The 12965-nt window shown below is 37.4% G+C and overlaps 1 protein-coding gene across 2 annotated transcripts in view; it reads left to right on the top strand.

Annotated features, from left to right (window-relative positions):
- The window catches only part of cntn5 (contactin 5), a 111879-nt gene that overhangs the window by 80371 nt on the left and 18543 nt on the right, over positions 1-12965 (top strand). For both annotated transcript variants that reach the window (XM_085430666.1, XM_085430664.1), the window contains exons 9-12: positions 3754-3935; positions 7262-7398; positions 7561-7690; positions 10156-10300. In XM_085430666.1, coding sequence (XP_085286792.1) covers positions 3754-3935; positions 7262-7398; positions 7561-7690; positions 10156-10300 — 594 coding nt within the window. The remainder of the gene's footprint in view (positions 1-3753; positions 3936-7261; positions 7399-7560; positions 7691-10155; positions 10301-12965) is intronic.

The following is a 12965-nucleotide window of genomic DNA, read 5'->3' as shown; positions in this document are numbered from 1 at the left end:
GGTTACACATTCAACCCACTCATTTCCACTTAAAATATAATATGTAGCATGTGTTAGAAGGTTTCATCCAAATTGCTTTAGAGTAGTAGATATACTTTTTAGTTTCAGTGATCCCAGAGGGAATCAAGCTCTTGAAGCCCTGCTGTTAAAGCTGACCACTTAGTCAGCATGAAACTGTACCTCTTAACACAGCACATTTTATACTCTCTGTGCTGTTGTTAATGTTTGTGCTCTGATACAAACGTTAATAAAAACACCTTTGTCTTTCGTTTGGATACTTCTTTTAAAATGGTTTGGAAATTATTTTTTTTTAAAGAAGAAATTGAGAGTTAGCAAATTAGCTAAATAGTGAGGCATTATCTAGGAATCAAGTTCTTTATTATATTTTGGTATTAGATTTAATTTTGCACCTTTATTATGGAACAAGTCCAGATGAGGGCGCATCAATTGTGTGGATTGCTAATTAATATGTAATCTGCAGAGCTTGCCTTTAGGTACATTTTTCAATTGAAAACCATAACACCTCACATAAACTCCAGTGTGTGACTCATTCAAAATGTTAGGGTATGAAATGCTTACTTTTAGAGTTTGATGAAACAGACCACAATCACCAGGGTTTCAGAGTCTACTGTCTACCTGTCTGCAGCTTCAGGAAGATGCTGACAGGAAGACTTCATACAATGAATGAACCTGTTCCCTTCCAGTCCAGCAAACATGTGCAGGCCCAGTGCTTATTATTCAGTCTCCAAAGCAAAATCCTTCCATGGACTCAGGAAGTTTTACCCCCATCGTCCAACCTCTCATAGTCCCTACAGATTTCCTTTGTTATCTGACTTGTCAACAGTTTAGTTGGAGCAAAGGTCTCCAGAAAATTGTCCATCAATAACATACAATGAAGTGCATCACAGCAACTCAATGGCATATTCATGAATACTGATTAAGTCTTTGTGACTCTTTCTAGTAAAGATAAGAGTATACTCATGTTCAGAAATCTGGGGTTTTGGTAATTCTAACATGTTCTTTCTGGAAACTATAAACTATTCCTATTCACAAGTCACGAACATCACACGGAGGTTCTGTCCAAAATGAAAAAGAAACATTTGTTTAATAAAACGTGATATGAATCCTAATTTGAGTCCATTGCAGCTCAAGGGAGTAACATTTCTGTCTTGACTAAATGATTGATGGGTTCAGTGGAGCTTTGTATGGTGTCACTTTTCTATCTTTCACAAAACTGTCAAATCTAGTCATATAGTCACTACTGATACTGTGCTTATACATAGGATGACATTCACTCTCTGCATGTGCAAGTAATCTATCAAAGGGCTCTTTAGGGGAATACATGAATAAACAGGCGTTGATAATGGTTGCTGGAATATCAATTATTTAAAAAGAAAAAACCCTGATCTTGTAATAACCTCATTTGAATAATGTCCCTTTTCCTCGAATGTCTGGTATCTGTTATATCTATTATATATATAATTACTGTAACAAGTGAGACACATCTATCGTGGGTGGTCAAAGGGTCATTGTTTGATATGCAGAGCAGAACATTAAATTACTATCATGGGTTTTCATGACTTATGTGCAAATGAAAGATGACAGCCAAAGTTGTCTTTTACCTCAAGATCTTGATAGAAATTATACAGCATAGTGATGGAACTAATTATTCAATCCCCTGCTGTATTTAGAAACACGCTCAATTAAATGAGTGAGTTTGTTCATCAATAAAATAAATAAAATGAGCAGTCTCTAATTTTTATGGTAGTTACAGAGAGACATGATATGAACCAAAAATACAGGAAAAAACATGTAACATGAAAAAGTATTTGATCTGCCACAAACCAGCCAGAATTCTGGCTTCCACAGATTGGAATCATTCAGTCAATTATAAATACTCCTAATCTCAGTGTGTATGAAGCACATCTGTCCACAGAATCAATTTTTGCCTTTCCAACCTCTCAACCTCACCTCACCAACCTCTTCACCGCCAAAGGAGCTGTCAAAGGACAGAAACTGTAGACCTGCAGAAGGCTGGAATTAGGGCTGTTCGATATAACGATATATATCAGATGACGATATAAAAACATCTATCGTTTGTTTCGTGGTGTCGCAAAATAAACTGTTTACGGCAATATTTTTTCATCGTTTTGATGGTCACTGTAGTGGCTATATTAATTTCTTAAAGTTCTCTCTTTCTCTTATATTTAATATAACCACACTACAGGCGGACAAGCGCCTGTTTTTATGCGTTGTGGTTAGCAACAACAACGGTAACAGCATTACTATGGCGTTATTTTTATGCCACTATTCTGAGCACACGCAAAAGAAATTTGCAGGTGCAAGTGTTGCATTTTGAGGAGAAATTTATTTTGAGTGAAGAAAAGCTATTTCAAACACTGAAATACATTTTTTTGCACGCAGCAATGAAGTTTGTTCACTCAAATTTAGCTTTTCTTTGCTCAAAATAAATTTCTCCTCAAAATGCAACACTTGCACCTGCAAATTTTTTTTACGTGTGCTCAGAATAGTGGCACCAAAATAACGCCATACATCGCGTGTCCGCTTGTTTATGTTCCACATAAACCTTTCGCAATAAAGCTCAAGATCCTGTTGAGACTTTTCAAAATAAATGGAATCACGTGAAAGAGCAGATTATTTACGGATGAGAATTAAAAAAGAGCCGCCAGGTGCTAAAAAATAAACCTTACACGCAGACGTTAGGACAGGCTTTTCCCCGCAGCACGCCGTGTAATAAATACTCACAAAGGAAACGGCAGCCTTTACAACTTATGTTTAAAAATGTATCGTTTCATGCATCGGTTAAAACACTCGACTCCAGGTACATGACGCGCAGCTGAAAACACTTCCCGCAAGACGAGCTGCCCGAGATTCACAGAATTTACAGAAAATTTTACATTTTTGTGATTTATATCGTTATCGGGACGATAGAATTCTTATATCGGGATATGAGATTTTGGTCATATCGCACAGCCCTAGCTGGAATGGCCTGCAAGAAGGTGATTAATGTTGCTGCAATTATTTAGAAGTGGAAGAAATATAACATGGTCATAAATCACCCTTGATCCAGAGCTTCATACAAAATCTTGCCTCATGGAGTGTTGATGATCACGTGGTGAATCAGCCCAAAAAATATGGCAGGAGTTTCAGAAGACAGTTGGGACGATACCCACCAAGAACAGCAGAGGTAACACAAACTGCGTTGTGATGGATTTTAGTCTTGCAGTGTCTGCAAGGTCCCCCTGCTAAAGCTCTTTACATAAAGTTTGTATTTGTATACATTTTTATGAGTCAAAAAAAGTTCAATGCAAAAGCACCATAAAGATTCTTACTTCAAACTTTTAAACCACTTGTTTTCATCATTCAAAAGTCAATGATCATTAAAGAGGGATATCAGTGATGGAGAGTTGAAGATGCAAAAGGTTTAAATATCTTTTAAAGCTTTCACAGGCTGCATATATTTAAAATTTATTAAAGACAAGTCCTAAATTTCTTGGAGCATTTGAAAGTGTCATTACAAGATCATTTATCTGTGAGTATATGGTACATGTTATTCTAGTCCCTTTTCTTAAGGAAGCCCTGAGTTTGAATTTCTTTAAATGATTATTTCTGAATTGAATCATGATCGTACTGTATGTAATTCTGCTTGTACACTTTATACTGTAGTTCAGTATTATTTATGCTACTGTATTACATGCTGTGGTGTGCCATGCTACTTTCTTCTTCTCGCAGCCCAGTGCCAACCATCACGTGGAGGAAGATAAATGGCAACATCCCCAAGAAAGCAAGACTCCGTAAATCTCAGGCTGTGCTAGAGATTCCCAATATTCAACTAGAGGACTCGGGAACTTATGAATGCAAAGCTGAGAATCCAAGAGGAAGCACTGCTTTCAAGGGACATCTGCAGGTCTACAGTGAGTCTAAGTATTTTTACATGTTTTTGTCTTCACTGGTTTAGGGAAAAAAATGGCACATTTTGATTATGTGGTGTTGGCAAACACCCCACCACTACCACACACACACACACACTCCATTATTATGCATTATCTAAGAATGTGCTTGTATTAGAACAAGTGTTCATTCATTCCAGGAATGACAGTCTAACCAGCAGCTCTGCTATTTTGGTCCTTCTGAATTTCTTACTCATTTTTCATAAAGTAATCTTTGCCACTTAGTGTTTTCAAATTGAAGACTGTTCCTTAGGAATTTGCTGAACAGCCCGTGCTATAATTATGTATTGATCTACCCAAGATAATCCAAGAGCAAGGATTCATCACAGCAAGGAATGTGTTGTTTTGTTTGAGCTGAGAGAGAACTTAATAAGTGTGTCTTCTTCTAAACTACATCCCTGTTCATTTGATGCTTAATAGACTTCTGTGTTTGCTCCCAGGTGCATAATTTGATTTTTTTTCTGTATTGTTTATATTATTAACAATTATTATTTATTTATTGATGATACATCTCATCTAAAAAATACTGAAGAACTGCAAAATTTAATCAAGAATTTTCATTATCTGTTTTGTATTTGTGTATGATTATTCATTTTGGAGTGAATTTCACCTAAGAACAGTTTTTAGTTTTCTAATAATGAATTTCTGCCTGGTTTGTCGCCTTCTGTGATCATAAACTTATCTTTGAGGCTGCATGACTCCCAGTTCCTCAGTATTTGTGCCATGTGCTAGGCCCAAGATAATGGACTGCTTCAACCTTGGTAGGACACGTTTTCAAGGCCCTGTTCTTCTTGGCAACCTCCATTCTCTTGACATCACAAGGAGAATAGTGAGCCTAATTTGTAGCAGCCTCACACTAAATGTAATTTACACAGGTTAGCTGGTAGTTTGCACTTTTATTGTGAGGGAGACCTTTCTGACCATAATCATTCAATCAAACCACACAAAAAAAGTATTCTACTGAAGGTGCCATATGGAAAGAATAGAACGTGCTTGGCATGTTATTGTGAGAGAAACAGCTCAATAATGCGGGTGTCACACTGTCTGCACAAGAAATAAACCACAGTGAAATGTGCACCATTTAAGTTGGGAAGGTGTGTCATAGTATACGCTAATATGGACATTATTTGGAGGATTTAATTTCTTAAACAAAAACATGCCAGAAATATATGTATAAGCTTTGGCTAAGCTAAGTAAAATATATTTAAAGTGAGTTCTAAAGCCAAAAACATCATCAAAAAGTTGTCACAAGAAGCATTACAACTTTTTGGTTAGACTTACACACACACACACACACACACACACACACACACACACACACACACACACACACACACATTATATATATATATATATATATAAAAAACACCCAGCACGCCCCTGCGGGCGGTTTATCCTTCAAGCTCGGGTCCTCTACCAGAGGCCTGGGAGCTTGAGGGTCCTGCGCAGTATCTTAGCTGTTCCCCGGACTGCGCTCTTCTGGACAGAGATCTCCGATGTTATTCCCGGGATCTGTTGGAGCCACTCGCCTAGCTTGGGAGTCACCGCACCTAGTGCTCCGATTACCACGGGGACCACCGTTACCTTCACCCTCCACATCCTCTCGAGCTCTTCTCTGAGCCCTTGGTATTTCTCCAGCTTCTCGTGTTCCTTCTTCCTGATATTGCTGTCATTCGGAACCGCTACATCGATCACTACGGCCGTCTTCTTCTGTTTGTCTACCACCACTATGTCCGGTTGGTTAGCCACCACCATTTTGTCCGTCTGTATCTGGAAGTCCCACAGAATCTTAGCTCGGTCATTCTCCACCACCCTTGGGGGCATCTCCCATTTTGACCTCGGGACTTAAATGACAAATTAAAAAAGCATGAACATTTTTTTTGTATCGAAAAAATATCGACCTGTGACACCGAAGTATCGAACCGAACCGTGAATTTTGTGTATCGTTGCACCCCTAATATATATATATATTGATGTTTGCCTATAAGGTCTTGTTTGAGAGTGAAAGACATTCAAGCTAAAAGGGATTAAAATAAACTAGAAATACTCTGGATTTGTGACTCGCTGATTAGCATTTTCTTTCCCGCACAAGACTGACAGAATGTTCCTGCCCCAGTAAAAGGTTCTTGTATATTTTATAATCTTGTAAATGTACAAGAATTTAAAAAAGTCACAACCACAGATCAGAGGTGCAAGATGGAAAGAGACTAGAAGATAAAAAGAAAAACCTACAGCCTATACAGTGTTAAGATCTTGAGTTGTGAGAGAGATTTTCTGCAGTATGTGGAGTTGAACAGGAAATGTGGATGGAGCCTTGGGAACACAAGAAAGTAGGCTGTGGAGAAAAAGAGAAAAGTCTGATGGTGAGTCCCCAGGAAGGGCAGTTGCTTATTGCATAGTTTGCCTTGGCCTTGGACCAGCAGTGAAGTGGAAGGAAAGATAGAAGATTTTGACATACATGATACAAATAAGTGTAGCGAACAAACAAGCAAAATTGCTTCAGTGCTTACTCACTTGGGATTTGATTTGATTCAGTGCAAAAGTGCTCCTGCCTCTTGACATAAGTTTTAGTTCTTGATTTCCTTCAGTTACTATCACCTCCCTACAGTTTTGAGCATGTTAGCTTGACAATAACACAAAAACATGAAAGTGATCCCTACGAGAGTGGCTTTCTACACATCGGAGCCCCAATAAAAAGCTGGGCTTGAAATTTTTTTTCTTGCAAAATACATGCAAAAACAATTTGCATGGTCTGTAGTACTAATTAATATAAAGGTTTAATACACTTACTTCTTGTCCCCAAAATAAGCTATAGATCTGTTGTGCAGTACATGAATCAAAACTTCTATTTTGCTTTTTCATGCTATTCTGTTTCATGTTACCAAAAACCATTAAGGAGTGCCCAGATTTGAGGACTTTTGTGTTAAGTGATAAACAACAAATAAAAAACATTAGTGTACATGAAAGAGAATGCAAAAACAAAAGACTTGATGGTTTTAAAGATTAAAATGCTCAAATTAACTAATTAAAACATAAAATATTACTGAGATTAATAAAAGCAACATGTACACAAACATCAAATACATGGCACATCTGATTTGAAACTTAATTTATAAATTAGTAATCGTAATAGTTTATTTTTAATCAGTGACTGATTTTATTCAACTCTAATACAAAATTCAGCCTTTTACGTTGTACGTTGACGATGTATTCATGCATGCACGTTCTTGTACCTGGTGTGCACTTCAAGGATACATTACTTATTCGTAATCTTTTTTTCTATCTTCAAGCCCTCCCGCAGTGGGTCAGAATGATTAATGATACTCAGATGGATAGTGGAGAGAAGCTCCAATGGGAGTGCAAGGCCATTGGGAGGCCCCGGCCCACCTATCGCTGGCTTCGTAATGGTTTGCCCTTGACATCGCAGGTACCCATTTTACTTCACAGTACCCTTTCTTTTGCTCTATGGAACATCTGAATCATCCTTGTGAATCTTCACATCGACTATATGCAGTACAATCCTGCAAATTATCTCCGCATCCAGGAGGGATATTCCTTTATTCTTTTTCTTTTTTTTTTTTTGTTCCAGGGTCGACTTGAAATAGTGAATGGGGAACTGACCATTCACAAAGTGCAGCAGGCGGACTCGGGAATGTACCAGTGTGTTGCAGAAAACAAATATGCGGCCATCTACTCTAATGCTGAACTCCAGATTTTAGGTATCAGCTAAATGGATTTAAGTTGAGCAAAAGAATGTATCAAAAACAGAAAGGGTTGGTGTGAATTACTTTAATTATGTTACTTTCCCTTTCTGCATATTGTTTTATTGAATGTCTGCAAAGAATAAATTGCAGACATTCAGTATTGACAGTTGAATAAGGTACTACATGATAGGTAAGGGCGGGTTGCTGAAATGCAAGCGGAGAACACTGAACTGTGAGATGTGCTGATTGCCAATCAATGGTCCCTGATTTAACCCAGGCGGTGGGTGGCATGAATAAAAGAACGCCTCTTATAGTTATATTCAGTGAGGTGTCTGCAAGCATTAAGCTTAGGAGAGTCCTGAATAATTCTACCTTATTCTGAAAACAAAAACCAATGACTTGTAGGTATAGATTTATACTAATGGGAGCAAACACTAAGAGGAAGACATCAATGGTTTCTTTGATGGAGTTTAATGACTCCATTAGAATCTTATCTTCGCTCTATCGTTTGTCATCAAAGCCCAGACTACATTACTTCTCCCATTACTTAGGAAAACAAATCTTCGATCCGGACATGACTTTCATCGGCCATTTATTAGTCAGTCATTACTATTATCACTTAATAATCACTTATAACCATTAATATATCAGCCTACATGGTCTATATATTGATGGTGAAGTTTTCTCATCATTTCTAACAGAGTATCAGAGTATATGTATCTTTTTCTTGTTGCTGGTTTGGTTTTTTGTACATAACAAAACCTCCATCAGAAGCACTTTAATGATATTAAAGGCCAAAGAAGCTGTGTGCTTTCTTGAGGCTCCTGGGTAAAAAACATAACAGTCATACTGAATAGCTGTCCACTGTTCTGTCTTGATGCAGTATTTTCTCCCTGTCATTTTCTATACTGGGACACATCTGTGACACCCATTCCCCTTTCATGTTTCCCTGAGGGACAGTTTGATTTACTGTCTGTATGGCTTGCCCTTTTTTGAAGGCAAGTCTGTGGCCTTTTGAAAATCTTACTGCAAGTGGATATGTTTTGTTTTTTTTTTTGCCCAATATTTAAAAGATTAGTATAAAACCAGTGTAAAACAATCACTGCTCAGTTGATTTAAATTCAAAGGCTTGCCTGCAAGAACCAAAAGTGCTGTTTTTCTAAAAAGTTTTATCTGTGCTGACGAGGAGGTGCTTTTTGCCCTCCTTGGAGACAGAGTCACACTTGTGATATTTAGAGACTGTTGACGAATGTTTTCATAAGTATAACCCCCAGGCACATCTTCCTGGTGACCTGTGCTCTGTGGAGATGTCCACAAGCAAACACTATCAGGACAGATTACATGACTAATAACAGCCTGCAGATGAGCGATCACTAGAGGCTATGTGGGGGCAGCGGCTGCTCTCACGTCTGTGATCTTGTCCTCGATCCAGCTCTTATGGGAGCGTGGCGGGTGAAGTAATACGGGTACTGCCACCAGCAGCTGTAGGCCTGCTCTTATTTTGATTAAAACAAATACGCACAGCAACTGCTCTGTTTTCTGCTACTTTCGTGTCTAGAGGGACCTCTGCCACTCAGACAGCTACTGAGGCTCAAAGACACAAGTGTCACAAGGAGAGAGGGGGTCAGCCTGTAGCTACAGATGGGATTGAATTGTCATTGTGTATAATGTCACCTATGAAGCATCATTCAGAATTTGAATAATCACAGTTGACTAAGCCCTGTAGCCTGTAGATGGCCTTGATTTGTAACTAAGCTATATGCTAGCGCCACAACGTTAATGCCTGAAGCCTTTTTCTTACAAAATTATTGCTTCATTTGTTTTTGCAAGGCACTTATATTAATTGAAATTTCATATATATATATGTATGTGTGTGTGATTATAATACATAGCCAAAGTGGCTCATTTCACAGTAAATAAAAGAATACATGTATGCATAAAAGCTCTCCTTGTAATACTTGTTATGAAAATTGTAGTTATTTGCAGTAAATTTCGATTAACACAGTGTTCTGAGTCATGATGTGCCAGCCTGAACCCTCTAGCATTTTTAAAATAATTACTTTGAAATACCACAGCTGAAAAGTCAGAACTGCATTATGCTTTTAACTTTTTTAAGTTTCAGCAATCGCACAGTAATTAAAACAGCAATAAGCATCAGGTATATGGGGGTTTTTTTTGTTTTGTTTTGTTTATTTAGTTTTATTTCTTAAGTAAGCAGGTGAATTTGAAAACAGTTTCAGATGAAATAAAATAAAACAAGAATCCAAATTTCCACTGAACAGATTATTCAGCTAGCTTGTGGAATTTTGCTGTAAGTGGGGGCTTACATTCTGGTAGAAGATGGTAATACTGCATTTTGTTAGAAGTCATTTGATTCATAGATTGTTTTAAAGCTACATCCACGATCAAATGGCCCTTAAAATAAGCACTTAAAGTAGTGAATCTTTATTAAAGAAATATTTGTCGTTTGTCTTACACAGCATCAGCACCCGTTTTTCTCCCCAATCCCATACGGGTCATAGCCACACTTGGAAAAGATGTGTCATTAGATTGCAAACCAAAGGCATCACCCAAACCACGGATAACATGGAAGAGAGGAGACCGGAGGATAATACCAAATAAAAGGTACAAACATGACCACTCTCAAATGAAAGTAACTTTTAACATACTGGATATCTTATTTTGATCTTGTTTATTAGAATGCATGGAGTTTTTAAATTGTTTTTGTGCATTTGTCCCTTTACATGCAACTTGCAAGAACCTCAGAGCTAATAGCTCTGCTTAGGATATTTGAGTGTGTAATGTGTGTGTCATCATGTTAAACTTAGAAATGTGACATATGTTCAACACGGTGTATGGTGTGATATGGTTGTTTTCAAAAACCACTGTAGATACATGTCGTGTGCACTGTGTACAGGGGCTCAATGTTACAGGCGTGTCTATTAGTAGGGTAGATTTCTACTCTTAATTATGATTTTTGCTTTTAAACAGTATATCACCACAAGCCTAAGATTATGTACAAGTATTTGTGTAAAAACTAAGATAAACATGTAAAACACATAATCTATCTTAAGTAGAGCATCCTGTATAATAATATGTTGTTAGAATTGTTTCAGTGTTTGGAAAGAAATCTTTTAGACTTGACAAAGGATTCATTTCCACTTTTATCACTGGGAGAGGCAGCATACATTTTCTTTGAATAGTCGTAGATTTACAGTGCCGCAGCTCTTTTTTGTAATAGAATCTGATTTTTAGTTCATCTGTACAGTTTAGAGAATAAAATATTATGAGAGAAAGTTAATTGCTCTGTAAAATATGTATGAAGTCATGAAAAGTTTGTCTCCCTCGATATCTTTATATTGTTATTCATCCTAGTTTTATGGCATAAATTCCACTGTTATCATTGGAGCTCAGGCCCTTGAGGAATTGTCTACATGTCTTGTTGTAACACATCACAGTTTCATTACTGTAACTGAAATAAAGTGTCACTGTTAAAATAAAACACCTTAGGTACTGGCAAAGCTCTGGAGACTCATACTCAACCCCACCTCCTTCTCAAGGATGCTGACAATTTAGACCACACAATTGCATTTGGAATTCACATGCAGTTTGATGCATCATCTTTTATGAGAAACATCTCTCCATTGCACCTAGAGGGGGCTGAGCAAGGCGCGGGTCTATCAATCAAACTGAGCGATGCCGCTGAAATTATCAGTCATGGCTGAGCATCTCAAGTTTTGAGTGAGAGAATGGAACCTTTGTTTATCGGCCAAGATTCAGCAGTCTGTTGAACAGCCTCACAGCAAGGACAGCCAGTTGATAATCAGATCCTCAGTATGTGGCTCCTTCAAACAGGCAGGGACAAATCTTCCTTTCTCTAACAGGTGGAAGAATATTCAGGGATTAGTTTATCAGGACCGTTTCAGAGGTTAGTGGAAGTTTGTGCTATTTATTTCATTTTCGATTAAATTTAAAATAGTCTTCATAGGGTTCTTTTTGACATTTTTCTTGCAACTGATGGATGGGTCGTGATTAATGGCGCTAAGGTTTTTGTCAAACCTTTGCAGATGTTTTTCATATCACAACACAACCTTAATCTTGTTTAATATCTAACTTCAAATAAACTGTCTGAAATTGCTAATCTCTCCCCTCCTAGTAATATATAATTCACTATAAAGTGCGATCTTTAGATTTGTGAGGTGTTGTTTTTTTTCTTTATAAGCTCTACAATCAGTGTTTCACATTTACGTATAGATTTTCTCTTAACATATTCAGCGTTTTGATAATCGCAGACTCAGATCTAATTACAATTTGACATCTTATGCATTGCAACTTAAGGTCGCTATAGTAGGTTAAGCAGGTAATTGTGTGTTTGTGGGAGGTGCTGTTCAAATGGAGATCAATCTTGTGAGAGGACGATTTCTATCTGAAAAATCCAAAATAGAGACGAGGAGATATGCGTTTGCAGGTCTTGGTCAGAGTGACTCCTGTAAGGATTTTCTGCCATTTCCAATAGTAAAGAGTTTATGGGTGTAGAGACGTCCTATTCATGAAAGACCGGGAGGAATCGAGCGTCACGTTTATCTGGCATTGACAGCTGTGTTGACTTAATGAAGGTTTGTAATTAACATGGATTTCCACTAATGTTCAGGGCTTTTGTCTCTTAAATAGAAAGTATTAATCCTATTAGTTTGAAAGCACATGGCAGACTCATTTGAAATCTACAAACACTTTGTTTGAGAGCCAATCAGGAAGAGCATAATTTCACCATTTTTTTATTATTGCAAAATGTTTTCCACAAATAATTTAAATAGGTTACTAATTTCATATGTGAATTAGTATATTGTTGCAATCTGTTTTATTTCACTTCAGAGATCTTTCTTTAGATGAAGTTTTCAAATCCTATAGTTTAGCTGTGATCTTCTTATGTTTACATCACATATTCTGTTTACCCAGCATTCCCTATCTTGTCCTTTCTGCCTCAGTGTCCTTGTCAGATGTAAATTTTTTTACGCTAATTTGAAAAATGTCTCCTGGCTGCAGATTGCCACAGAATTGTGTATGTGTGGCAAGATTTTAGTCACGCCCTCGTGAAGATCCCCTTGCCAATTTTAATCACCTTGCCCATGATGAAAGTGCTCAGTGTTGTAAATGTGAATGCCAAATAATGTGAATTAAATTACGGCAAAAGACCGGAAAACCTCACACCCCCTTGTTATTTTTGACAAGTGAAATTAATTTTCTAATTAAAAAGAAAAAGTACGTGGATGCACCTCAGTTGCCAATTGGT

This window comes from Copadichromis virginalis, linkage group LG14, assembly GCF_057382275.1.
Source record: "Copadichromis virginalis isolate Kocher_CV1m ecotype Utaka linkage group LG14, C_Virginalis_male_GT1.1, whole genome shotgun sequence".
Classification (NCBI taxonomy): Eukaryota; Metazoa; Chordata; class Actinopteri; order Cichliformes; family Cichlidae; genus Copadichromis; species Copadichromis virginalis.
Note: the sequence above shows the minus strand (reverse complement) of the source record. Positions and strands in the feature narration are given on the sequence as shown.